The 27,309-nt window shown below is 36.0% G+C and overlaps 1 protein-coding gene across 1 annotated transcript in view; it reads right to left on the minus strand.

Annotated features, from left to right (window-relative positions):
• tio (zinc finger domain-containing protein tiptop) overlaps positions 1-27,309 on the minus strand; it is a 314,099-nt gene that overhangs the window by 234,372 nt on the left and 52,418 nt on the right. The window contains exon 3 of the mRNA XM_076113889.1: positions 10,266-10,367. Within this exon, the coding sequence (XP_075970004.1) occupies positions 10,266-10,323 (58 nt within the window). The 5' untranslated portion in view covers positions 10,324-10,367. The remainder of the gene's footprint in view (positions 1-10,265; positions 10,368-27,309) is intronic.

Raw genomic sequence — 27,309 nt, forward strand, 5'->3', positions numbered from 1 at the left:
AAGCACGGAGACGCCCAGTTCAAATACCACTATGCGGTCACCCATCTATGGAATGACCGCGCCAGGGAATGCTTAACCCACAGATCGTTTACTGACCGGTGAGCGCAACTGGCTATGGGCGCCTAAAGAAAATACACTTACATAATTATTGAATTTTAATGATTTTTACGAAAATTAGGTATGTCTCATTTAAAATTTGGCCGACATTTTTAAGCTGTTAAGTCAAAATTAGGCTTTGTCTGTATAAACACACAAAAAGTTTAACTAATAGATACTGGAATCAAATTGCAATAAAAAAAGTAGAAATCACTCTAAAACATCGATATATTTTGTAGAATAAAAGTCTCACCACAAACATCGATATTTAAGTACCCATCACAAACATTCACACACACAATTCCTTCCATATCCCATGACCACAAAACAAATCACAGCCACACAGGGTACATCTCGATATCAGATATAACTTGGCGCCTCAACATCTCACGAGGAAACTCCACACCTATGACCAAAATACACCCTTCTCATATGTATCCAGTAGCTAAATAAGATTACAACTATGTATTTATATGACAGTGTAACTAATTTACACGAGTATTTAATATACATAGTAGTGAAGCGATTTATTCGATGTAAATATACGTTTAGGTGGGACACTAATTTCACTGATTTAGTTAGTTTACAATGTTTGAAAATTATGTGGATTAGATTCGCAGAGTTAGAATGGCAGATTTGTGGGGTGTATAATTAGTTGACATATAAGATGCCCTGGGATGAATCAAGTAGTTGTTTACTGACTAGCACAAAGGAAATATTTTTATGAAATACTAGCTTTTACCCGCGATTTCGTCCGCCACCTAAATTTTCCCACGGAAATGCGCCATTTTCCCGGGGTAAAAAATGGCCTATGTCCTTCCTCGGGTATCAAAATATCTCCATACCAAGTTGAAGGCAAACTGGTTCAGTAATTTAGGCGTGATTGAGTAACAGACAAACAGACAGACAGAGTTACTTTCGCATTTATAATATTAGTATGGATGGAAAAGTATGGATGTATAACTTCAATGTTAAAATCGTATATCAGATTATATATCTCAAAGGTGTCTCTAATGTTCATAACACAGACTATGCTATCTAGCTAGCAAGAACGTTGCCATATCCAAAAAGTGGTCTAAGCCAATTAGAGTCAAGTATATGAAAAATTCAAAGACGCGTTTGTCGCTATGTAATATCGCACCTTGCTATCCAAGTACAAGGAATTTTTGTTCCTATTTCCTTATAAAACATTCTAAAGAGTCCACAGCTAGCATTTTGCAAGCGTAGTGCTTAAAACCTTAACTCTCTTAACCTGAGAGCAGTCCCATGCCCAAAACTGGACAGTTTTTTACGGCTTTCTCCAGCCAGTATTTAAAAATAAACATTTTATACATAGGTGTAAAGTAAGGTCTGGTGACGATGGCCGATGTTCTGCTCAGGTCTGCGTGTAATCAGCCGTGAGCGTAATCCACTACTCGTGTTACAGACTTGAGGTTACTTCACATTGGAGTTGAATATTCAATGTTTCAGATGTTTTAGAAATTGTCTCTGTAGCGCTCGTTTCCCTGAATCGGAAAAAATACTATAGGCATTTTCTAATTTATATTACAATATTTGTTTATAGTAGTATCTAGAGTTTGGTTACGTGACTATTAAAAGACAATAAGATTAGACTATTACATGGGACTAATATTGGCAATATGCAGGTGAGTTTCAACTATTTGTCTGCAGACAGGGTGTAAATAAGACTCGATTACTTTTAATCGACTCAGTGTCTCAAACTAGGAATAACTTAGACCCAGACACAAAGCATTATTATTGTTATAACAATTTTCAGTAACGCAACAACCGTTTTAGGACCTATAGCGCTGCTTTCTACAAGCGCTACTATCGAGTATTGTGATTTCAACATTTAAAACGTGCTTAAAACTTAGTACCTTCGTTTTCCGTTAGAGGCGTTGATCAGGATTCATCAAAAAAATATCAATTTGATAGCCTAATGTTGAAATATTCAATAGTTGTCAAAAATCGAATCAAAACTACCTAAAAAATATAAATATAATACAAGAAACAAAGAAAATCACGACAAAATGAAATAAATATTTTTTCGCAAGCGCCATGATGGCCTCGGCCCACAGAAGTGCGCTCGCGCATTCTCCAGTTTCATTCATAAAGTGGTGTTCAGCAGGATGGCGCGGCTCGCGTTTCGACCTCGGCTCCTACGTTTAGTTAACGAACATAATGTAGCTTCTTATTGTGAATAAATGTACGCCTTTTGGGTATTATTCTTGGAGAAAATCGTAACTAGAGATGTAGTTTTATTCATTTATAGATAAAAATTAAAATTCCTCTTCTTATTGTATGGTTAGTGGTCAACCTAGTGTCAAAGTCGTTCAAGCAGCCCGAAGGCCTTTGACGGGTCTATCCCACTAGTCCCGTTGAGTTGTCCCGTGACGGGACAACTGGCACTATTTTGTCCCAGTTGTCCCGTGGCGGGACAAGTGACACTGTTTTGGTGCCAGTTGTCCCGTTGCAGAAAAATCACGGGACTATTGGGACAGACGGAAGGGTCAACATCATTGGTTTCATTGAATTGTTGTGTGACAACAGGCACTTGGTACTTTGGTAAGATAGCAGACGTTATACAAATGGAATATGCACTATACTTGTGTAGATAAATTGTAAATCTAAAGGTATTTAAACCTATATCTTAGTAATAATACTCATAGTGTCCACAGGGATAGTCACCGGATTGTGTCCCATTATATCTTTGTTATACTATAACTGTCTGAAGGGTCTCTGCGAGTTGGCTTTGGCCCCACGCATGCCTTCCAAAAGTTCGGAACTTTATAGTCCCGAGATGGAAAAAACAAACAACTAATATTATATTTTTTAAATTGATACGGTGGCGTACAAATCATCATTTGAGATATCTACCCTTGTTAAAATGTACTAGTTTTACTAGTCTGTATAACGTCTGCTATCTTACCAAAGTACCAAGTTCCTGTTGTCACACAACAATTCAATGAAACCAATGATGTTGACCCTTCCGTCTGTCCCAATAGTCCCGTGATTTTTCTGCAACGGGACAACTGGCACCAAAACAGTGTCACTTGTCCCGCCACGGGACAACTGGGACAAAATAGTGGCAGTTGTCCCGTTACGGGACAACTCAACGGGACTAGTGGGATAGACCCCCTTTGACGTGGCTTAATGACAATTTTCTTGATTGGCAACAACCGGGGACCGACTTTTTACGTGCCTTTCAAATCACGGAGAGGCCCAATTCAAATACCTCTTACCGCGCCAAGATTTACTTAGCTCACTGATTGTTAACCGACCAGGGAGCGCAAAGCTTATTTTTGTGATCTTTGTACGACTCTCTAGGAAGGCCTAAAACAATTTTTACTGCTTCTTATAACATGTTTCTACGTTACATAAAATTGCCAAACTTGCTTTTTCGCTCGACTTATCTTACCAAAATGAAACAAACCAGCCGTTAGAATTGTTGAGAGAAAATAAAGCAAATAGAATGGACCTCCTATAAGATCGATCCAAAACCATAATGACTTGATAATGTTGTTTACAATTAAACTAAACAAAACCATTAACACTGTCGGTACTAAAACCTTTAATAACCAAAATATTTGATGCACACACCGTCGTGTGGGGCCACGCAGTCAGCGATTACACAGTTAACGATCTAACGCCGAACCCGACAACTGTTTACGCGTTTTTATTGACAACTAAACTTACTTTACTGCCAGAAGCAGGCCCTAAATCTATTCAACTAATGATTTATTCGTAATCCTCACTTTTTATGGCCTCAATAATTGGACGCAGTTTACTCTTTCACACAACGGATGTATTGACATATTTTTTTTTTTATTGTATCGTTTTTATTTTAAGGAAATCGTCCGTCATTATTTTATTGCGAATACTAAGTTTAATGGTCCGTAAATATTTGATTCTAACGAGTTTGATTCCTGTTTTGATATGTCATAATATTCATAATCTTATTACGTGATTAAAATTAAATGTGTAATAAAAACGCGTGCCTCTTATAACTAGATAGACTACTAACATTTCGTCGTTTATTTTATTCATCTTATGTCTTATCAACGACTTTTATATGTTATGAATATATTGGCTATGCTTTTAATCTAATTTTATAATAAACACCTTGAATTATTAAACATAAAAATCAACGAATAATCTAGACAGTTCGTGTATTAAGATCGATCCGTAATATTCTATTAGATGAACGGAAGACGTTGAAATGACACTCGGAACCTTCTTAAAGTATGATCTAAATTATATATCCGAATGACCCACACGTCGTCACTTCGCCATGAAGCCAAACGAGTGTACATCAGCGCCCTTAATGAATAGCGGCCAAATCGCCTTGTAAAACTTTACGACTGATAAAATCAGTTATAAAACTCTATGAAGCCGTAAATTCAGCGGGCATCGGGCCCACCGTTTAAAAGACGGGAGCTATTTCGAAGTCTATAAATCAGTGATCGGGTGTATTCGGGCCTATTCGGGTGCGATCGTAAAGATTAACCGCTCACCGTTTGTAAACACTACTTTTACGCGAATCCGACATATTTTTTTCATGTTTTTATAAAGGATTTTTATGAATGTACACTGGTTTGCGGTGTGATTGATTTTTGTTTTATGGAGGACATGTATTTTGCGATTGTGTTGGTTTATGAACTGTTTCATGGTCACTTTGAAGGTCTCGTTTAACTTTGGTAGTGCATAAATGGGACAGTTGGCAAGTTTTCTTTGACTTACTGATTTTTCATTTGAGCACTTTGTAAATGCGAAGTTATGACAAGTTGCCAACTATGTTGTACTTGTTTATGCAATTATGCTTAGTTAATTAGCATGTTACTTGATTCTAGAGAGAAAATATGTTAGCGTTTTCTAGACTAGCGCTTAACACGTGGCCATGATTTTTCATTCGACTACTTTTGGAGCCATAATCGAATTAAAATAATTATATTACTTATGTGTTATTTAGTAGTAATCATGTACTTGTATATTGCAATTGTACATAGTATCATAGTAATCGTATAGATTTTATTTATGCGTTATATATAAAGTAGTATTTTTAACATTCATAACATCTGTCATTTCACTTGAAAAAGAAACATTTCTTCCAAAATCAACAAAACTAACTAAAAACAAAAGGCTTGCCAATAAAAAATTAAACACTGGAAGTCAAAGTTTGGGGCCATAAAAACAAGTAAAGTGGTTGCCAGGTTTATTGTCGCCCATTTCGTGGCCTAACAATTGTTTTCTCACGTAAATAAAAACTGGTCGTAAAACTTTTGCCGGTCAAATGATTACAAAAGAGTGTAAAAGATGCGTAAAAGAGAGAAAAGACATGAATTGTTGAGTTGTTCGTAAGTTATTCATTTGTTTGTGCGGTTGTAAATCAATTAGATGACTTACCTGGTTTTGTTAAAGTCGGCATCGGTGAAGTAGAGTGAATGTTTTAAAACGGAAATTCAATATGAAAATAGCTGTAAACTGTTAGCTGTTAATTGATATTCGGTATAATCTAGCGTCAAGTTAACGTAGATCTGATTAGTTTTAACTTGTGGTTGGACTATTATTTGACTCTTAAAATATGACTAAACTTAAAAATAAATACTGCTATAGGTGAAATAAAATCATGCATCATCTATTAGTTTAACGATCTGTAAAGATACTAGCATTAAATCGGAACAGGCGTCACACAGAGAAGACAGAACTTTTTTCAAAAACTTTTGCGCTAGTTCTTACACGAATCTTTAAATGTCAAATAACTCAGTCATACAACTATTGCATATAAGCTTAACCGTTACCTGAGTTGCAATTAAATTAGCTACGCTAAACCACCCAGGAGTTCAAAAATAACTATTATCCTTATGCTAACTAGTTTTTATCATTAACAATAAAGAAAGCCTGTAAATCACTGCAAATGCCGTCATAAATTGTGCTCAATGAACGAGTAGCGTTTTTGTTCGTTATGCTGATTTCGTGGCCCCACGGCTACCGTGGTCATTGTGTGGTCACTTGAAGGGTTGCAGGTAAGGTATGCTAATTGGGTGGTGACGGGTTGGTTCAAAGATTTTTTATTGTTGATGTACTATTTTCTAATAGTATGCTTTCAGAGACAATACATAAAAAAGAAATATTTAGAAAGATGGAAATTGCTTTAATTTTGGACTAACTTATGATTAGATTTGTTTAATGAATTTCATGATAATATGAATACGATCAGACCGTTAATTACTCTAATTTCCGCTGCTATCCTACTTAACCAACTATTAAGGCACATATTACACTCAGGTACTATCGCCAAATTTCATGATAATCCATACAGCGGTGTAACTATTCATGCGTGGCAGACAAAAAGACTGACTATTGCATTTATAAATCTAGTATGGATTTTTAAGCTATAGTTAGTTTTTCCTTATAAGTTATTGACAATATTTGTAAATAAATCTATCGTAATACGGTAATACAATATTCCAAATTACGTAATATCTAAACAAATCTACCTGTCAGTTAAAATAACAGACGAAATACGTCATCATAATAGCCTGACTCATAATCGTTTAAGATAGACATTTTCGATCATAAATCTAGAATTCTAGACTGAAATCTAGGCAAACAGTTGGATAACCAGTGACAACCGCTGTAATTGATCAATCAGTGCTCTTTATGTAAGTTTGAGTTGATTTTGGTTTAAGTGATCGAAATAGTTGTCTGTTTAGAATTATTTGAAGAGATTATTCATTGGCTAGCAAATTGATAGGAATGGTATAGTTTTGGTAAGTTACCTGTTAGTAAATATAGGTTTGGTTCCCAATAAAGGTAAATTAGGATCATTATAGGCTGACGATTTTGACTTTAACTAACGATTTTAAAATTCGCTATTAAGTAAAATCTTTAAGAAAACATCTCTACTCAACTCAAACCCGAAACATTCTAGGTAAATTACTTACCCCCGGTTTCTAAGTACATTTAACGGTAGTTTATCTATTCAATAGCGGTTTCTTATATGAGTTTAAACGCTATTGAATAAATAAACTACCGTTAAATATACCTCAGAAACCGGGAGTTAAAGGAGTAAAATATTACACGTGTAAGCCTACAAACAAATAAATTCACACAACATTATATGAATAACTAATTCACATAAAAAATCAAAGTACTCGTCTATCTTCCCAAAGCCTTAACGGAAGCTCATTATAAACCAGTACCTAACATTTCAGACAAGAAACAACTTTAACTGCTTTTAATAAGGTTCATTTTACATCATAACTAAGTGCTGCGATTATAGTTATCAAATTAATTACAATTCAGACATGAGCCGACATAGTTTTTGCGGAGACTTTAGGTCGTAGCACACATATCCACTACCGATCATGTAACTAAAGGAAAAAAGTAAGAAAGCGAATCAGAGGTCTTTTACTTACTCTTTACTTCACTAGCTGTGCTGTCGCATTTAGTGTTGTAGCGGCTGGACATCGAACTAACTAAATACGTCGATACAATGGCATGTATAATAATACATACATACGAGAATAAATATTTTACTTAGCAATACTTTACCGCTTTATTTCAGTAGCTGTGGTTACGAGGTGGCCGACAGTGAGCTTTCCATATAATAAATAAATAATCTTAGATAACAATCATGCACCGTAAAAGTCTGAAAGTTATGACTAAGATATGTGAACTACAAGCTTTTTAGTAAAATAGTGTAAATGAGGTCTAATGCGGCGCCGGCGCATAGTAAGAGGGTAGTGCAAGGACAGACAACTTTAAGTTGGGCCACGAAATTAGCGGGTAAAACTCTTTGCTAGTTTATATGCTAAGGGAATCGAGATAAATATCCACTAATTTAATACTTATAAATAAAAACTTTTGTGTAGGTATCTCTAAGTTAAACAAATTAATTTTGTTATCTTTCTATAGTGTAGAAGTTAACCCTTATTTTGGCAAAATAGTAAAAAACTAATCCTGTTATGTTTACTTTGTATTTAATTAATAATTGCCAGTTCATATTCTAGTTTTTTATGTATATATACTTAGCTGTCTACTGTGAATTTATATTGATTTACCCGTTTATAACATAAATACATAAAAACGTTGATTTGTTAGTGTCTTTAGTCACGACTCCTTATTTACGATGACTTAAATAAAGGACAATGACAGAACGCATGTATAATCAAATAAATGACACTTTACCAAAATGTATTTTATTATACCTCAAATATGAAAGCCTGATGTCATGTAGGCGTTATAACAGGAAATATACAAACAATAATTTATTGTTTTATTCAAAAAAGTCATCTTTATAAACTAACTGAGCCCTGTAGTTTCGCTCGTGTGCAAAGGTTCACCTTCTATTTTAGCCATTACCTTAGGGCTCATGAAAAAAAATACCTGCTTTTGATATCGAGTCTTTCATATATGTCCTAGTTAGACGGTAAAAGTCTAGGAAATATACCAAAAGACAGATAGACAGACAACCAGACAGACAGACAGACAGACACACAAACAGATAGACAGACAGGTGGACTTTTGCAAATACAATATAAATATGTAAAATATCAATTATGCCTAGTAATATTTGCATACATACATATATTATTATTGTGGTTTTTCTGAGAATTATACCGTAATCTACTACTGTAAACCTTGTTGAATGAAGCATAAATGTACGGTCACGATTGCAGTCAGAGTATTATCGTAATAAATAATGTGTATTGTCTATAAATTATTATTATATTAAACGTAGAACGAGATTAAAGGGGTCATACCTTTGACATGTAACATTTATAAACGCTTATAAAACAAATATATTAATAGTCTGGTTGACATAATATACCCTTACGAAACTATTACCACAATTTTCTTACTAAACTATATTTGGTCAAAGTGACGAAATCATACTGGGATTTCAATTTTTGTAACCGATTTCTGTCCCACTGCTGGGCCCTTGCCCAGCAGTGGGACAGCCTTGTTCCTCGTTCGGGAGGAGATCCTTATCTCCTCCCGAACGAGGAAGGGGTAAGGCCTCGAGTCCGCCACTCTGGCCAAGAGCAAGCTGGGAACTTAATTGTAATTAAATACACTAAAAACCAATCCTTTTGTTGTGAATAAGACGTTTTTACAACGTAATTAGCTCAAATGTTGAGGTAACATTTCCTCAGGCTTAACTTCAAAAATTACGGAAATAATATTACATACCATGAATACATGGGAATTTTGCAATATAACTCAAGAACACAAATTGCTTTTGAAATTCTTGAAGCGATGCAATAAATTCACCAACAAATAAATATGCTTCCACGTCATCAATGACGTCACCGATGACGTCACTCGCTCGCCTGATGGCCCTACAGTCCAACCCCGCTTGTCGCTTTACTCGCAGTAACACCCATTACGACTGACAAAAACCCGTATAATAGCGAAAATAAATATTATTTATCGCTTCACGGTGGCTTAGTTTTATACAAAAAGACCTATGAATTATTACTTAGTATATTTGCGTTTTGTATACAACACAGTTTTTTTTTCTATGGCCATAACTTTGTATTTATTGCGGGTTTAGTTCGTTTTCCGAATCACGTCATGGTGATGGTTTTCAATTGTTCCCTGCGACAAATTATTTTGATGCATTTTAAGCGAATTTCGACCTTAATGACTTAGCTTTAAGGGTAGTTCAAAAACTTTATGTCTGGTGGTAAAGGCAAAAGGTATTCGGTAATGTGTGATATGATTGAGTAACCATGGAATTACTTGTAATTGGTGTCGTGAGAAGAAATTGGTCTTAAATTGAGATATCAAATGTGACGGTACTTAGTGAGTTTTAATGTAAAAAAATTACCCGTGTAACGTGCACAAAGGAATTTTATAATGAGTGTATGTTTGTTACTTAGGGTAGAAAGGGCTAGACTAGCGATAGCAACACACAAACACACACACACAAAAGTCCTCTTCAGTATCTTCCGTGCAACGGCTGCCTAGCTATTAAATACCATATGAATACTAGCACAGAAACAATCACCTAATAACAATATTTGTAAACCTAAACATCATTGGTGAAATAGTTTTTTTTATATATAGTCGATTTTTCATGTGGAATCTTATATTATATTTACATTAACACTTAACAGTAAGCTATGACAATATACAAGTTCCTTATAATAATGAGGACTTACCGTTTTCGTTCGTGTTAAGCCAACGGTAGGACGGGCGCGGTTGCTGCTTGGAGCGCATCTCTACTGGTCGCTCCACCTTCTGTCCGCGGCACTCTCTGTCATCTGTCGACAAACATACACACTGTTTAATAATATAGCAACATATTAGGGTCTTTGGTCGTGCTATCGTCAAGTTAAGTGCAAGAATGCAGAAGTATAAAGTAAATCCTTTCTTTGCAGAACAGCTAAGGAATTGGAGATGAAAACCAGAATGCCTTATTCTTAGATCTTTAATAAGAAAAATTTGCTCTTATGTATATTATGTAGTAACTAGGTATTAATAAGATTCTAATGTCTCGAAATCGTTTTGATTGATTTCTGATTTCACGGTGTGTTTGAAGTTATTAAAGATATTAGTTAATTAAGTCTCATCAGGAAAGTTGGTCAGTTTTAACACATTATCTGAAGATACATAAAATAAATTAAAAAATATATCTGAGACACTTCAAGAATCTCTTATACACATTCATCAAATTAAAAAATGTTAAGAACATGACAAGTTACCTCAAGAAACATAACCATGCTTACCAATTCGAGAAACGCATGCAAATATGTCACATTTCTACTCAGTCTCACAAACCTAGTCGTACTATTTTATACAAAAACCAGTTGTTAATCCATACTTAATATTATAAATGCGAAAGTAACTCTGTCTGTCTGTCTGTCTGTTTGTTACTCAATCACGGCTAAACTACAGAACCAATTTGCATGAAATTTGGTATGTAGATATTTTGATACCCGAGAAAGGACATAGGCTATATATCATCACGCTACGATCAAAAGGAGCAGAGTACCAGTAAAGAATGTTACAAAAACGGGGAAAAATTTCACCCATTCTCTCATAAGTGACGCAAGCAAAGTTGCGCAGGTCAGCTAGTAAGACATAAGTATCGCAATCCACTTTTCAAGTACATTGTAAAACAATTTATTGCTAAGTATGCGAGCTCACGTCAACGTTTCCTTTACACGGTAATAACTTAGCTACATATTCACGAATACAACGGAATGTCCACTGATATGTATTATAATTTATATTTATTTGAATTTTATTGTAATTTGTTTATTAGGACGTTTGTTTTTAGGTAAATATCAAACTGTTTTTAGAAAAGTAAGTAAGTAGTAGTAGTAAAGGTCTTTGAGCGGCTTGAACAACTCTGACACTAGGATGACCAGTAACCGTACGATACAAAGAGTAGGTAGTCGTTTTGACAAAAAGTGAAGAAATGAAGGTATATATTTATACTTAACAAATGGCAATAAAACATACTTATGCCCGGTTTCTGAGACACATTTAGAGGTAGTTTAACTATTTTAAATGTTTTATATGAGCTCAAACGCTATTGAATACATAAACTACCACTACATGTACTTTAGAAACCGGGGGTTAGAGAACACTATCGATTCTGTGGGTAGGTGTCAAAATAAGTGGACACAAAAAATCACTCCTCCTAATTTTATTTTTATTTAATTAATTTATCAGTTTATTTTTAATTTTATTGACTCAATATCTTAGTTATAGTACTCACAATTATTATTATAATATAATATATGTAGTGATATTGCTTCACTTAACACCACCTGCCAGCTGAACACAAATCACATAAAAGTTGCAAGTCACTTTCACAAGTTGCTACACAATGTCTCAGCTTAGTGAAATTCAACTGACCCAGGCGAAGCTAGAAGAAACCTTCAACAAAAGGATGGCTGAACTGGAGGCTCAACTGCAGACGGGTGCGGCGAAGGACACAGTGGCAAAGGTGGCTGAGGAGTTCCGGACCTTCCGTGAGCTTATGTTTGGTGTCCTCAGCTTGCTCCGGCAACAAGTAGCAGAATGTGCACGGATGGTGGACTCCATCGAGACCAGACATCGCAGGAAGGACCTTCTCTTCCTCGGGATCCCGGAGACGGAGAACATTGACAGTGAAGGTATGGCCTCCATCATTCTCCAGGGCAAGATGGGCTTGACCGCTGTTACAGCATCTTCTATTAGGGTCTGCCACAGGATTGGCACCCCTGGAGGTAAACACCATCGTCCTGTACTTGTGCGCTTCTCGGATGCGGAGGTCCGGTCTTCTGTTTGGCGAGCGAAGGCGAAGCTGCGGGGGACGTCGATCTCGGTTAGAGAGTTTCTGACAAGGACCCGCCAAACTATATTTGCTAACGCTCGGCAGCATTTCGGCATTAAGGACTGCTGGACCCAGGACGGTGCAATTGTCGTCAAAACATCGGATGGAAGCCGTCATAAGGTCATCACCATGGACGACCTGAACAAGCTTACTACCCTGCATCCAAAGGTGGGCACTGTTAACTCCTCCCGGCCGAAGCATGCAGCAGCGAACACTGTATCATCTGCGGCTAGTTCGAAACCGCGTAAGATCTAGTAGTTTTCTTGTTTATATTGTGACGTCATCGATTCTAGTAACAGTGCACGGTATAGTGTTAACGCGACCCTCTTATACGTCAACTATTTATTTCAATTTAACGTTCACCTTCACATTACATCGTATTATTTTTAAACTCATTTCGTTAAATTTTAACTTGCGCACTGACAGGATCGCAGAGTTGTCAGCTGTCAAACTGACAGATGACATCTGACTCTGTGACTTCTTCAGTTTCGTTCGGAAATGTTTAGTGTTGCGTTATGTTTAATATTTAATTTCGTTCATTCCACTTCCCCTTTTTTTCATTTTGTTTCTGTATTTTTTTTTTAATTTATAAATTTTGTGTTAGTGCGTGTTAGCTGGCGGGTGGTGCAGAGATGCAATTTGCACCGTTTAATTCCTTTCTCTTTTTGTTTTTTTTTTTTAATTATTTAGTGGTATTCCCTTATTATAATATATACTATATTTTATTTTTTCTTCAATATTATGTCTAGCGAAGATGAAGCTTCTTTTGCATCTGCTGACGATTTTAGCTCTTCCTTGAACGATAGTTTCAGCTCCACAAGGGGCACGCTCGGTGATTTTGTTCGCCAACATTTTCTATGTACAAATAAAAATGTGTTTAACGTATGTCACCTAAATGCGCAAAGTATACCGAGCCACTATAGTGATCTACAAGAGGCATTCGCTGATGCTGACGTTCATGCCATCCTGATTTCGGAGACCTGGCTCAAACCTCACTTACCTTCTTCTTCCTACTCTCTTTCTGGTTTCACTCTAATCCGCAATGACCGCATAGATAGGAGAGGTGGTGGCGTCGCTATCTATCTTAGAAGTGACTTCACCTACCGTATTCTAAACTCTTCTTGTCCTTATTACTCTGCATCAGCTGAATTTATTTTTCTCGAGGTTTGTGTCAAAGGAGCCAAAGTCCTTCTTGGCGTCGTATATTGTCCCCCTTCCGTTGACTATTTCTCCAGCATCGAGTCGGTGCTGGAATCTACGGGGTCCAGTTACTCACATCATATCATCATGGGCGATTTCAATACTGATCTCCTTTCTCTCCGCTCACCTCGCTCCTGTAAACTGCTTGAGATCGTCGAGTCCACCAGCCTTCACGTTCTACCCCTACATGCCACTCACCACAACACTGAAGGTGAAGATACCTGGCTGGACTTAATCCTCACGTCTGCTCCCTCCCTTGTCTCATCCTCTGGCCAATACCCAGCTCCCGGTTTCTCTCACCACGACCTGATCTTCATGTCCTACTCCCTAAAGCCTCCTAAAACCCGTCCTAAGGTTCTGTACAAGCGTTGTTTCGGGCGTATGAATGTTGAGTATTTAGGTATGGACGCTGCTAACCTTGACTGGGAGCAGCTAACAACAGCTTCGAGCATTGATGACAAAATCGCTATTTTCAATAGAGCTGTTGTTGGGCTGTTTGATGTCCACGCGCCAGTTAGGAAGGTTAGGCTTAAACGTCCTCCTGCGCCCTGGATGTCAGAAGGCGTTCGAATGGCCATGAGGCGAAGAGATAGGGCCTTTGCCAAGTTTCGCAGAGATCGGTGTGACGAGAATTGGCACCAGTTTAAAGTTGCAAGGAACCGATGCAATCAGATGGTACGTAACGCTAAACGCCGGCATTTTCTAAACAATCTTTCCTCTTCTTCCCCTGCCGATATCTGGAGGTTTCTCGGGACCCTCGGTATTGGCAAACGTCACAGCAGTAACTTACAGTGCACGGTTGGTTTGGATGATATAAATCGTCACTTTACGTCCACTACATCTTTTGATCACCAAACCAAGTTCGATACTGTCCAATCCATATTGGAATTACCCAGACCAAATATTGAATCCTTCTCCTTTTCTCCAGTAACACCGGAAGAAATTAAAAAGATAATCCTGTCCATTAAATCGAATGCAGTAGGCGCTGATGACGTCAGTCGACGCATGATTGTCACTGTGTTGGATCACCTGCTCCCCGCCATATCCCATATCATAAATTTCTCCCTTACCTCTGGTTCCTATCCTTCTTTGTGGCGCAAAGCTCACATTATACCGTTGCCTAAAATCCCAAATCCGTCGCTTCCAGCTCACTTCCGACCTATTTCCATTCTACCTTTTCTCTCCAAAGTGCTGGAGGCCTGTGTGCACAAACAATTAACACAGTTTGTGTTAAGCAACAACTTACTTAGCCCACTACAATCCGGGTTCAGGCCAGGTCACAGCACTACGTCGGCACTCCTTAAGGTGACTGGCGATATTAGGGCGGGGATGGAGGATACTAAGGTCACTGTTATGGCTTTGGTAGACTTCTCGAACGCCTTCAATACCGTCAGCCATGATATCCTTCTCTCTATCCTTTCCCATCTTAACATATCTTCCGGTGCGCTGAATTGGTTTTCCTCCTATCTTCAAGGGCGCCAGCAATCGGTTCGCTTCGGTGAATCTTCATCGAGCTGGCGGGAACTGGATTCTGGCGTCCCACAAGGCGGCATTCTTTCTCCTTTACTGTTTTCAATCTTCATCAATCTGGTAACCCAAAATCTTCGAGGAACGTATCATCTGTACGCTGATGACTTGCAACTTTATTCGCAAGAGACCGTGGACTCTATATCGACAGCGGTAGACGTCGTGAATGGTGATCTTGAACACGTCAAGTGCTGGTCTGAGAAGTTTGGCTTGGCCGTTAACCCTGCTAAATGTCAGGCTATAGTGGTAGGCAGCCACCGCAATATTAGCCGATTAGGTCATCTTCATGTACCACCCATAGTCTTTAATGGCTCAACTATTGAAATGACGTCTTCAGTGAGAGATTTAGGTCTTAACATTGATTCTACTTTGAGCTGGAAAGTCCAAATAGCCAATGTTTGTCGCAGAGTGACTAGCACACTGCGGGCTTTATATCGCCTCAAGAACTTTCTGACATCTAGGACCAAAGCCATGCTTGTGCAGACTTTAATATTCCCTCTGATCGACTATGGTGATGTGTGTTACTTCGACCTGAATGCAGATCTCCTCAACAAACTCGACCGTCTTCTTAACAACTGCATTCGATTTATATTCAATCTTCGCAAGTATGATCATGTATCTACCTATCGCTCCCAACTTAGGTGGCTACCTATTCGTGAGCGCCGTAATTTACGAGCGCTCACCACACTCTTCTCTTTTCTTACTTCCCCTACTCCCCCAGCCTACCTAACTCCCTACTTTCAATACTTGTGTGATAACCACAATCGTAATCTCCGCTCTTCAAGCAATCTTATTCTTCTCTGTCCATCCCACACTTCTGGGTTCGTCAATTCTTCGTTCCCTGTCCAAGCAGTCTTGTTATGGAATGCGCTCCCTCTTGAAATCAGGATGTCCACTAACCGTCTTACGTTCAAGAGCAAAGTACGAGATCTTTTATTGAACAAAGTTGCAGAATCGTCACAATTATCTTAGTTTATATATATATATATTCTTATATGTACCTATTATATATATATGTATATATATACTGTATGTTTTTTATATATATGTAGCTAATATGTATGTATGTATAATTGTATTTTTTATTTTGTGTGTATATACTTTATATTATTATTTATTTACACCTCATATTGTCTACACCTATTATTATTTATTTGTACACCCTTTCTCAACTCACTCACCTTCCTCTTTTTAACACCTTCATAAAAATCTCTGCATCACCCCAAGGTAGACTGGCAGAAAATGCCCCTGGCATTAAGTCCGCCTTTATACAGCCCTGTATATAAAGTTTGAATAAATAAATAAAATAAATAAATGATCATTTTAAAGTTTTCATTAGTTCGTAATCAAGTTTTGTGAAGTTTTCGATTACAAGAAAATGGCTTCTGTGTAATGGTTCCCTTTTAAAGCACTCAATGTAATTAGTAAATAAACTGTTGAAACATATCAATATACCAGCGTAATGTAATGTTATTAACATTTACTTCGATAAAGAACGATACAACACCACAGTGTTGCATTTCATACAAAATACTGGCCAAAACCGTCGCATCAATAAAAATTAAGCACACCCATAATTTAATGTTATCAAAAACACTTGAACTAAGTGATGTGACCTAACGCAGTGGTCCAAAATCAAGATTTCTGGACCAAAAAGTTAAGTATCGTATTTAATTGACTTTTAAAAGATTATCTCGATCGCCGCCGATCACTTCTTAAAACCGATGAGTAACATCAAAAAGTCCAATGGCTCAAACCACTAAACACATTCGAAAATATTCACGATAAATTAAAAAAAGAACCGTCATTAATATGAGGCAAGACACGGCAAGATATCGAGAGCAAAATTGTGTTTGCCGCCGACAAAATGTAAATTAAACCTTAATCCTTCATTATTAGGGTTGCGAGTTGCGTTATTTGATCGCATAACGACGTTGACAGTTTTATACAGAAAAATCTCGGAACTCGAACGATATGTCACACAATTTATGAGAGCCGAGCGATGCCGGCTGACGTGTTTCGAGTGATTCGAAATAAGCCCCTCGTAATAAATTCGATATCAAACAGACAATGTCGTAATGCGATACAGTGATGTGCGATGCCGTGATAGGGGCCCTGGATTTATGACGGACACTGTCTCCTGATTACCATTGTTGGGCGTTTTTGATTAATTTTGTTTTGTTTAACAAGATACGTACACATAACTTGTGATATGTAGGTGTGTGCCCACTCGGTGATTTGTTACGGCCGTCTCAAAAATGTTCCTTTTACTCAATGTTCTTGTCCAAATAAAAACTAAATTATGTTTTCTTGTAATACATATGGCAGTGTTAATGTAATTCAAACGAACGGAAATACGAATGCATACTAATAAAATTCTTGCCTCTAATGTGTTTCTGCTTATTCATACGGTGAAACATTTCAATAAATTGCGTATGTAGAAATACATCAGACATTCCTGCTTCCTCTAGGTATGTAAAGCCTTATAAAAACGTCTTGTATTTTAAACTTGACTCATAAAAACTGCGGACAGGATATATTATCGATTAACCTTTACTTTATTTCAATTAAAAATGTATGCGAATCAGGAGATTTGTAAACAAATGAACCATAAATCACGATATTGTAATCTTTATATAATTCTACACAGTGTATACAACAAAGCATTTTCATGAAAAACAATACATAATATTAAACATGAAAGCAAATCATACCATCCTTAAATAGATTTTTAAACTTATGTCATACATTTTTAAACTATATTTGAATAACCCCGGTTTCTGAGGACCATTTAGCGGTAGTTTATCTATTCCATAGCCGATCACATATATAAAGAACGCTATTGAATAGATAAACTACTGCTAAATTTACTCAGAAACCGGGCATAACCCAACCATCTGAGTACAGTCAAACCAAAAAAGAACCAAAAAAAAACAATCTTTTCCCAAGAAACGGTGGAAAAAATTCCACATTTAAGTAAAACTGGACATCAAGACTCCCGCCACTCAAAGTCATATCATAAAGCAATTGAAAAGCCATCAATATGTGGAGTATTTTTTAATCTTATAAAGTATTAACGCGGCTTGTCTTAACGATTATTGGCTTGGCAGAGGCGACATCGGACAGGACCGGCGGACATATTCCGCTAAAGCCTTTAAATCAGTCAGGGTAATGACGAAATATAAGGAGTGTAATTGTGAGAGGAAACGACGCGGTTTGTTGTAATATTTTGTTAGATGGCAATAAATGTAGACGAAAATAATTAATTGAGCAAGATTTTGAATCCGCATAGAGTGTTAAAATGTAATTATGTACACATTATTTTCCTTAAAAGTCATCATCATAAGAAAATGTCTATTATTTGAGGATTTGAGGTTACCGTATAAATAAAGATTAAGCATTTTTGCTTAGTACTTTTTGGTTTTTAATCAGTAATTACTTATTTTTATCCAGAATCTTAAATATTATAAGACATCAAAATAAAGCTCTTAACGTATTACCCCAAGAAAATTAAATTAACAACTTCTTCAAAAACATTTCAAATCAAGTACCAAATATATTAAATCGAGGCAACAACCGAATAATCGTCAAAAATCTTCACTTTTTACTTGAGCCGCCGCGGACACGCTACGAAAACCTTCCCGTGTGTTTCCCACATTTATAGTGTCAATAAACAATCGCCACCGATAACGCACATCAAGGGCGCGGTCATAAACTCCACACTATAATGTTATTGGTGACTCGATTTATACACTTTTTTCCATACAAGTCCCACAATTTATTAAGTGGTTCCACTGTGCATTTTTTTCCTTTTACTCATTATACTTAGTAGGTATTAATTGGTCGTTATAGTTTTACCTTTTGTTTTAAATGTAGTCCTTGCGATGTCGATAGAATGATTTGGCAATAAAATTTGATGAATGAGCGCACTTATTGCGTTTTATTGGTGTAATAAAATACTTTGTTTGGTGATTATTTGTGGAGTTTAGTAACGCCATCTAGTTTTTGTGAGGGGAGTTGAGAAAAGTTTTGCAGTAATAGATTGTCTACATAATATATTATTTATTATTGACACAATTGTTATTTTTATGTTTTAAGTCATCAATCAGGACACAAATTCGATGCTTATTATAACTGCTGTTTTACTTTTATACAATAGAAGTAAGCCTTGAACACCAAGTATTACACTTTGTTTGATTATTTTGATTTATATTTTTGATACTACAAATACAATACACAATCGTAATTAACTAAAAATCGTAAACATAGTGTCTGGTCATTGGCGATCCCATCACAGCACAGTGGGCAGGTGCCGTTTAGGAAAGCCATATCGGCTGTCAAAAACTTGTAAAATATCGCCGTTTCTCGGTGAGAGCCTCGGGCGTCGCGCGTCCCTCACAAAGATATCTATAAGATTTATTCAACCGTCTACAATAGGGAACGTTTTAATTCTTTTCATATGCGACAGATTTATGTAGGGACAGATGCGGCGGGACCACTGTGCCGAGTCAAGATAGCGTTGTTGCCTCCCTTTGGAAAAAGCGAACGAATGTTTGTTAGGATAGTTTTGTTAGGCTAGGTCGAGATTGGCATCTCAGTGGGGTGTTGTTGTGTGTTTCGCGATATGTGCCGTTCGGTATATAGGTTTGGTTAGGTAGTTTTGTTATTGATAACGAATTATGAAGTTATGATTATGTTTTTTTGTAGGGCGATGTAAGAGTTGAATAAACTTGATTATAAATATAGTTGTAGTAGATATATTTCATTTGTGTGCGGTAAATAAACTAAAAAGGGTTCATTTTGCTATAAATGCACGCACAGCTAAGAATAGAAATGAATATTTCGTAAAAATATTTCAAGAAATTACACATTTGTATTTTAAAAATAAGAACACCGTAAACATTTTAGTATTCAACATTTGCTTTCAAAGTCAATAATTTCACACAAAAGTACAATTTATAAATCCACAATGAAAGTTTCTAGTAAAAGTCCTTTGCATATTGTTCCATTATTTGGTTCTTCGTATTTCTAAATTATTGTTACGTTCCCGAGTGACAATGGCGTAATTTATGGCATTCTTTGTCTAAAATTGTGCAAATTGCGCACGTTGTGTAAACAAAAACTATTCACATTTTTTGTCCATGTTTCGTAAATTTCGCAACACTGTGTTTTGTGTACTGAATGAATAGAGAAACTGAGAACGACAATTGATTTGTATTTGAATAATAAAAGTCAAAAATCCGGAAAATTTTAACGTTTTTGATAGTCGATCAGAATTCGTCGGTGGATCAGTTTCAATAGTTTAGTATCGGATACTAATAACTGAAGGCAGGTATTTTATCGTAGAAGCTATCGTTGTCATTAAATATATGGGCAATAAAATTAAAACCGTGGGTTGTGGTCAAAACATATCTCACGTTGTTAAAAATACATAAAATGTTGGGCGTGCCCGGGAGCATGGACTAGTCGTAAATGAGTTTTAGTTCCGTGGAATCACTTGTAAATGGTTGGAAAGGAATAAAAGATCGATCAAATCTCGATACTTCGGACCAATTCGAGAAGTATCGTTTTACTTGAAAGGTCGTTGAACTACGTTGACTGACGTATGTCATGAAATACATAATAATAGGTTTAGCATTTTGTTTTGTTTCTAGTATTGTTCATGTTTTAAAATAGCTATCTAACTAAATGTCAAACTGTTTTCCGTGGTGTTTTCCATGGGCAAAAATCATTATTACTTTCTCGCCTTCGGGCGGCTTGAACAACTTTGACACTAGGTTGACCACTAACCATACGATAAGAAGTTAGGTTGGAACCCGAGACTATTTCACCAATTAACAGTACTTAGAAGTACTCAAATATTTCTAAAATTCTCTAGTTTTTAAAACATTAAGATTTTTAGATTATCAAAAAATATATTTAAAAAATCTTGACCTACGAAACTAACGCTTTTTCTAAAATGTCTTATAAATTAACTTTCTATGACACATTTATACTATTTAGACTTGATTTACGATACACCCCCTCTCACCCCCTCCCCCTACGCGCTTGAAGTCTGACGTTTTTGTTAATTAAACGTTTAGCTTTACTTTTAATGGAGTGAAGAAAAATCCATAAATTCGTTACACGGGATTACTTATGTACGAAGTGTGCTTTAATATATTTCTTTTTCTATTTATCTTTAAATTGAAAAACGTAAATTATTTATTTCTTAGAACACTTACTAACATTTAACAAAGATGTATAAAGTTTATTTAAATTGAAAAATTAATTGCATTCATAACATACTGTATGTCAGTTTGTAATATTTTCACAGTTCAAATGCTAAACCCATTTTGATTCAATTCGGCATCAAGATACTGAAGTCACTGGGTCAGTCGTAGGTTTTATTATTCCCAAATTATATAACAAGCACAGTTGCGCGGGTCTGATAGTTATTAATATTCACAGATTGTCAACCCTACTATAATGCAATGTGCACATAATATAAACGTGCACACACACACACACACACACACACACACACACACACACACACACACACACACACACACACACACACACACACACACACACACACACAAACTCCCTAACATACTGGCGACGATTCGTCACAGAGGCGTCACACAAATCACTCAAAATATCATTCATATTCACATTTCTAACCCCTAAATCTTTCCACATGCATCTTCAATAGGGTATGTATTTATTGCATTATTCAAACACACACACACTTGCATATTTACAGTTATTAAGTTCTTGTTGATGTGTCTACTCGAAAATTTTAGCACAATAATTAAGATCATACGTCAAAATTGAATATTAGCTCGTACTTACCACTGCTAAACCAGGCGATAATTTAAAAATATTGTACTTTATATACTAGTGTACACCTTTGCAACATAAAGACTAACACATAAACACAACTATCTCACAAACTAAATAACAGCCTCTAAAATAATAACTAAACACATTTTTACAATTATAATCGTCCCTTTATCAATTTGTTCAGATCATCATCTCTAAATAGCATCAAAACAGTATTTTCAAAATTCAATTCAAAGGCCGGTGCACAACTGCACACACACAAGCGCACTCTCATATTCCACAGCATTATTTTTTGCCACAAGACGTGAGTCACAAATCACTCAAGTTCACATTCATAATTTAGCTCGACGCGTCAAATGTGATAGATTTATGACGTTTCTTTCATAATGCTCAACGTCTAGGCGCTGGGCAAGAGGGGCTGACGGTTGACACTTTGTGACTACGAGACGATGAGATTAATATTAGATTTTATGTATTGAGAGGATTTTGTTGTTTATTGTTAGATACATTATACGAAGGTCATCATTTCGATACGTACCTATGTACATACAAATCATAGATATCGGTCATGATTTTTGTACGTTTAGTTAGACAATATTTAATTTTATGCGATTATCAAACAAGCTAGCTAATTAAAAAGGTTCTTTACGAATGAAAAATATGTACTACGAAATAAAGTGATTTAAATCGAATTGCTAACGTGTATGCAACTTTTTCAGCCTAAAATTAACCCTAAAAAACTACACTTATAACAATTAAAAAGCAGTACTTTCCCACCGCCATATAACCCTTCACATCACGCAACCCTCATCAATAAATCACACAAACAAACAGCTTAAAAATATACATCAGTATTAATCTCATTTTGTTTTAAAGTACGTCAACTATCCGGCAGATAAAAGTAAATCCTTCATATAAACGATGAACGTGACGTCACCGGCCGCCATTTTGATTATACATAATTTGACGTGGCGACGGATTTGACAGAGGACATTTAATTACCGACCCCTCATTACCTTGATATCCGATATTGATATGGGAACGTTTTGTGTGCACGACACGATTGAGGTACGATGACGATTTATTCTGCATGAATTTGTACATGAAAATTTGCAGTAAAGGCACACAGTCGGTATTTTCCAGTAGATATCGAGAGTTTGACATTTGAAATGTTCGGCAAAAATAGTTTCTACGATGCGCGCTAGAGGCACTGAACTAATCGCCATACAATTTTTTTCGATAGCTTACAGCAACTTTAGTGATAATTTGAACTTTAAAAATGGGTGCACAATAAACTAACTAAATAATAATCGCAATACATTAGAAATATGATCTGTTTTCCTTTTAAAACAATAATATTTTAGAGCACTGATCCCTTAGTTTGAAGCATTTTAAATGTTGTTGTTGAGATCTATTTCAAAAATCTGTGTATACCTTCTAGATTTGATACCAATAAATCAGTATTACCATAGAATATTGAACAACATCTGCAGCAACGAAAGCAGTCACAAAAAACTTGCACAAATTTCGTCGTATTCGCATCGTATAGTTCCCGTGCTCCGAAAAAACCTTCATTCACGAAATTTTCGTTAAAAACCTACAGTTTATTTGGTTCATTGGAGTTTATTAATAAAGTTTTAATTAAGATATCGTCATGTTGGTGATTAATTTGAATGATCAGGAGATAAACAGGGCTGATTAAAAATATGTCGACTGTGTTGTGATATGACGGCCAGCTTGGTGGGCTTTATTCATATAGACTAATTAAAATTGAAGTTAATGCTGAAATGGAATTGAATTTTCAATGGCGTTCAGTTGTGTTATGCTCGGTTGGTCTTTGGATTGGTTGCCTCTTAGGGAGAGAACTTTGCTCTTTAGAATTAATTTGGAAATATAACGCTGATTGGCAAGAAGTGGCCAAAGATCGGGCAAAGGGGCGTTCTCTCGTGTCGGAGGCCAAGACACATTTTGGGTCGTTGAGCCACCGGAGTAAGTTAGTACGTAACGCTGGTATTTCGCACACTACACATTCTTGAACTGTATTTCATATTCAGAGATTCTCAACTCGGTTGAACTTTATTATTGACTGGCTGTACAGTTTACTTTTTTTAAATAGGTAACGAAAATTAACACGGACCTTAGAATGTCTCACGTTTCGGCGCAGCTTACACTAACCGTGGTCACAGGCTCAATGCAATAATTGAATCTGCGATTATAGGACTCCGTATATGCGGCGGTCGAATGTTCATCTACCCTCAGATTTTAGTACTACATGATGTACAAAGGACATCTATCTACTATCCGTGATCAACAAATACATGACGTCATTGAGTGAAGAGTCGTACTACAAACAATAGTGAATTACCTGCACCGATGATGTCCTGTCATTGACACCTATAGTGGCTGATAACACTCGGCCGCCATTGTTGTATTTATATTTGTTTTTTGATTGTTTTGTTTTGTTTTACTATTGTTAAAAGAATTAGTTATAATGGACATTAGTTACATTCCCATTTTGAGGATAAATACTGTCGAATGCTGCTAAATCATTAATTATATTCAATGTTTATGTATGGTTTTGAATTTTGTGCTGTGTCTGTCATTTTATAGTCTTGGACTGTAAGTTTGTTAAAATGAGCGTGAGTATTGTTGTTTTCATTCTAGATTTATTTCTTGAAACCTTTTGCTGACATCTAAAATTCAACGACGGATGCAGCTAAGGGAGGCCGCTAAATAATCCTCATAAAATAATCTCCATAACCTTATCCAGTAATTATCTCTAGATGTCGTAAGATCTAAAATTGCCTTGCAAGATAGATGATTCATATGAACATATCCTAAATCTCATTTATAACCAAGATCATACTAATACAACGCAATTCTCAGAAAATCTCCAAAGATGCTAACTCATAATAAATCCATATAATTCCATAATATTAATCAAAACTGGCTTGCAGTTTCTATAAACATAGACCAACAAAGGCAGGTCCATTTAGAGCTTTAGATAGTGGTTATTGTGAATAATTCTCAGTGTAAACCAAGGGGACGGATTAGCGAAACAAAATCCTCAGTAGATCTAACGTCAGCGACTTTCTCGTCACTTGAAGCTGCAGGACTGGTACAGGCAAAGGCAGAAACTTTATAAAGCGTTACTCATAAAAAATTGTTCTAATGGAATCAATTTTCTGTAGGAAACGAACTTTAATCAGGTTCTCAATCACTTATTGAACAATTAAATGGTTTTATAAATCAATGAATAGAGTTTCCATGGAAAAAGTTGTATGTTATTCTCCATCAATAATTTAGTAAAATGTTCTGTTTTTAGTTGTAGATAGAGCTAATGCAAGTAAGCAAAATCATCGACAAAATAAATGAATTTAAAACAATTATGGTGTTGGCCTTGGACCAACTCAAATACTATTGTCACATGACCAATGTACGTCAAATCTATGCAATAATATATTTTTTCGCAAAAAGTGTTGTTCATGATTCCTCATGAGGATCTGCTAAATACCGTTACTTAGAACCAATACAAACCGCACCCAACAATCACAGCTAACTTACTTCCATATAAATACATTCTGCACTAAAATTTGCATCATCAGTCCACATTCTCACTTCTGCATCTAACTGTACAGCCTACGCACTTAAAAAACAAATTTAACACCTCATAACTTACACTGGAATTTCAATCTTAAGACCTAAGTAATAAAAGTGATGTTCGTTGCACGCATAAACTTGCTTTGAATATGAAAATATCGCATCGCGCGGCTGCATTACAAAATGAGGCGAAATTATGATGGATACTGATGCCTCGTTGCCCGGTTAATAAGACCTGATTCTATTCATGATGCAAGCGACTTTGAACTTTATCTTTATAAGAATATAGATGAGAATTAGTTGTGTATCGATCAGGAATCAATCGCATCGAGTGACGCGAGCGCAAGTGCACAACGTGACACTTCTAAGGCCATTTACTCACAAAGCAACTTTTAGAAAACAATTTGTTGCCTCATAGTTGCTCAAATGCCTTGCGAAATTGATTGACAAGCTATCAGGTATAATTAGCTGTACTCAGTGTACCGCATTAGATTGATTAGACGAGGAAACGTTGAATAAATTAACATTTAAACGAAGTAAACGCGATTTGCATATCAATCAACTTGTAGTTATTACTAAAGCAAATGAAACTGATGCAATCTGATATTGATAAATACGTTTATTATCAGAATGTGAATATAATATATCAATGCTTGTTTTTACTATATATGTTTTTGCAGGAAAATGCTGCTTCAATGATGCGAGTGACAATTCCAACCATGAATAAAGTCTAAGGTTTGATTCCCAAAGAAATGTTTCTTTGTTAGATAATTCCAAGTAATTGCACTTCGAATGTGTACGCTTTGTTAATAGACTAAGTATTTATAAGGTACTGATGATTAAAAATCAACGTCTGTATGTGACGCTTTCATAGCTATACGATTTTACAGATTAAAAGTAAAACCACTATCAAATATACATAAATAAAGCCGCATCAAAAACTGGTTCCCAATAATTGAACAAAGCAACAAAAAGTGCCTTCAAAAAGTTGCGACATCTGCAAACATCTTAAGTCTCAAGTTGCAGTTTTAATTCTTCTTACTTCGCATCACCACAGGGCATCTAATAACACAGGAATTCATTACCATACGATCAAATTGAAGGGGTTTTGATCTCCATAAAATGTGTGTAATCCAAGATGTGGATTGGCGGAGTCATAAATATAGGATGTAACGACTGATGGTATACTGACAGCATTTGAACGGTTTTACCTGACTTCTTTGAGGGTTAAGTGCGAAGTTTTTGCGAAATGATTTAGATTCGTTATGGACTGTTTTGATTTTTTCCAGATATGGGACATCTTGCAATCTTTATATGTGCGAACGCAATTTGGAATAGGTTTCTGTCTATAGACAAAGTAAATTATATAATCTGTATGAAAAGATCAAAGGCAGATCTGTAAGAAAGTCATCAAATATTATAAATTTTTCGTTTTAAAGCCACCATTCGACAGTCAAAGACACTGATCTCTCTTTCTTTATCTTCGAAATAATTCAAACTATTGCAAAGAATAGAATCTTTACATCAAAGTTGACACACAGCCGACCTGCCAACACATAATATCATCCACTTGGTGTAAGCGACATATTTCAGAAGAATCATAAATAAATAAATAAAAATAAATATTGTTGGACAACTCACACACGGTCATTTGATTCCAAACTAAGCAGAGCTTGTACTATGGTAACCAAATAACTGATAAACATACTTATATACTTCTAAAT

This window comes from Anticarsia gemmatalis, chromosome 4 (assembly GCF_050436995.1).
Source record: "Anticarsia gemmatalis isolate Benzon Research Colony breed Stoneville strain chromosome 4, ilAntGemm2 primary, whole genome shotgun sequence".
Lineage (NCBI taxonomy): Eukaryota > Metazoa > Arthropoda > Insecta > Lepidoptera > Erebidae > Anticarsia > Anticarsia gemmatalis.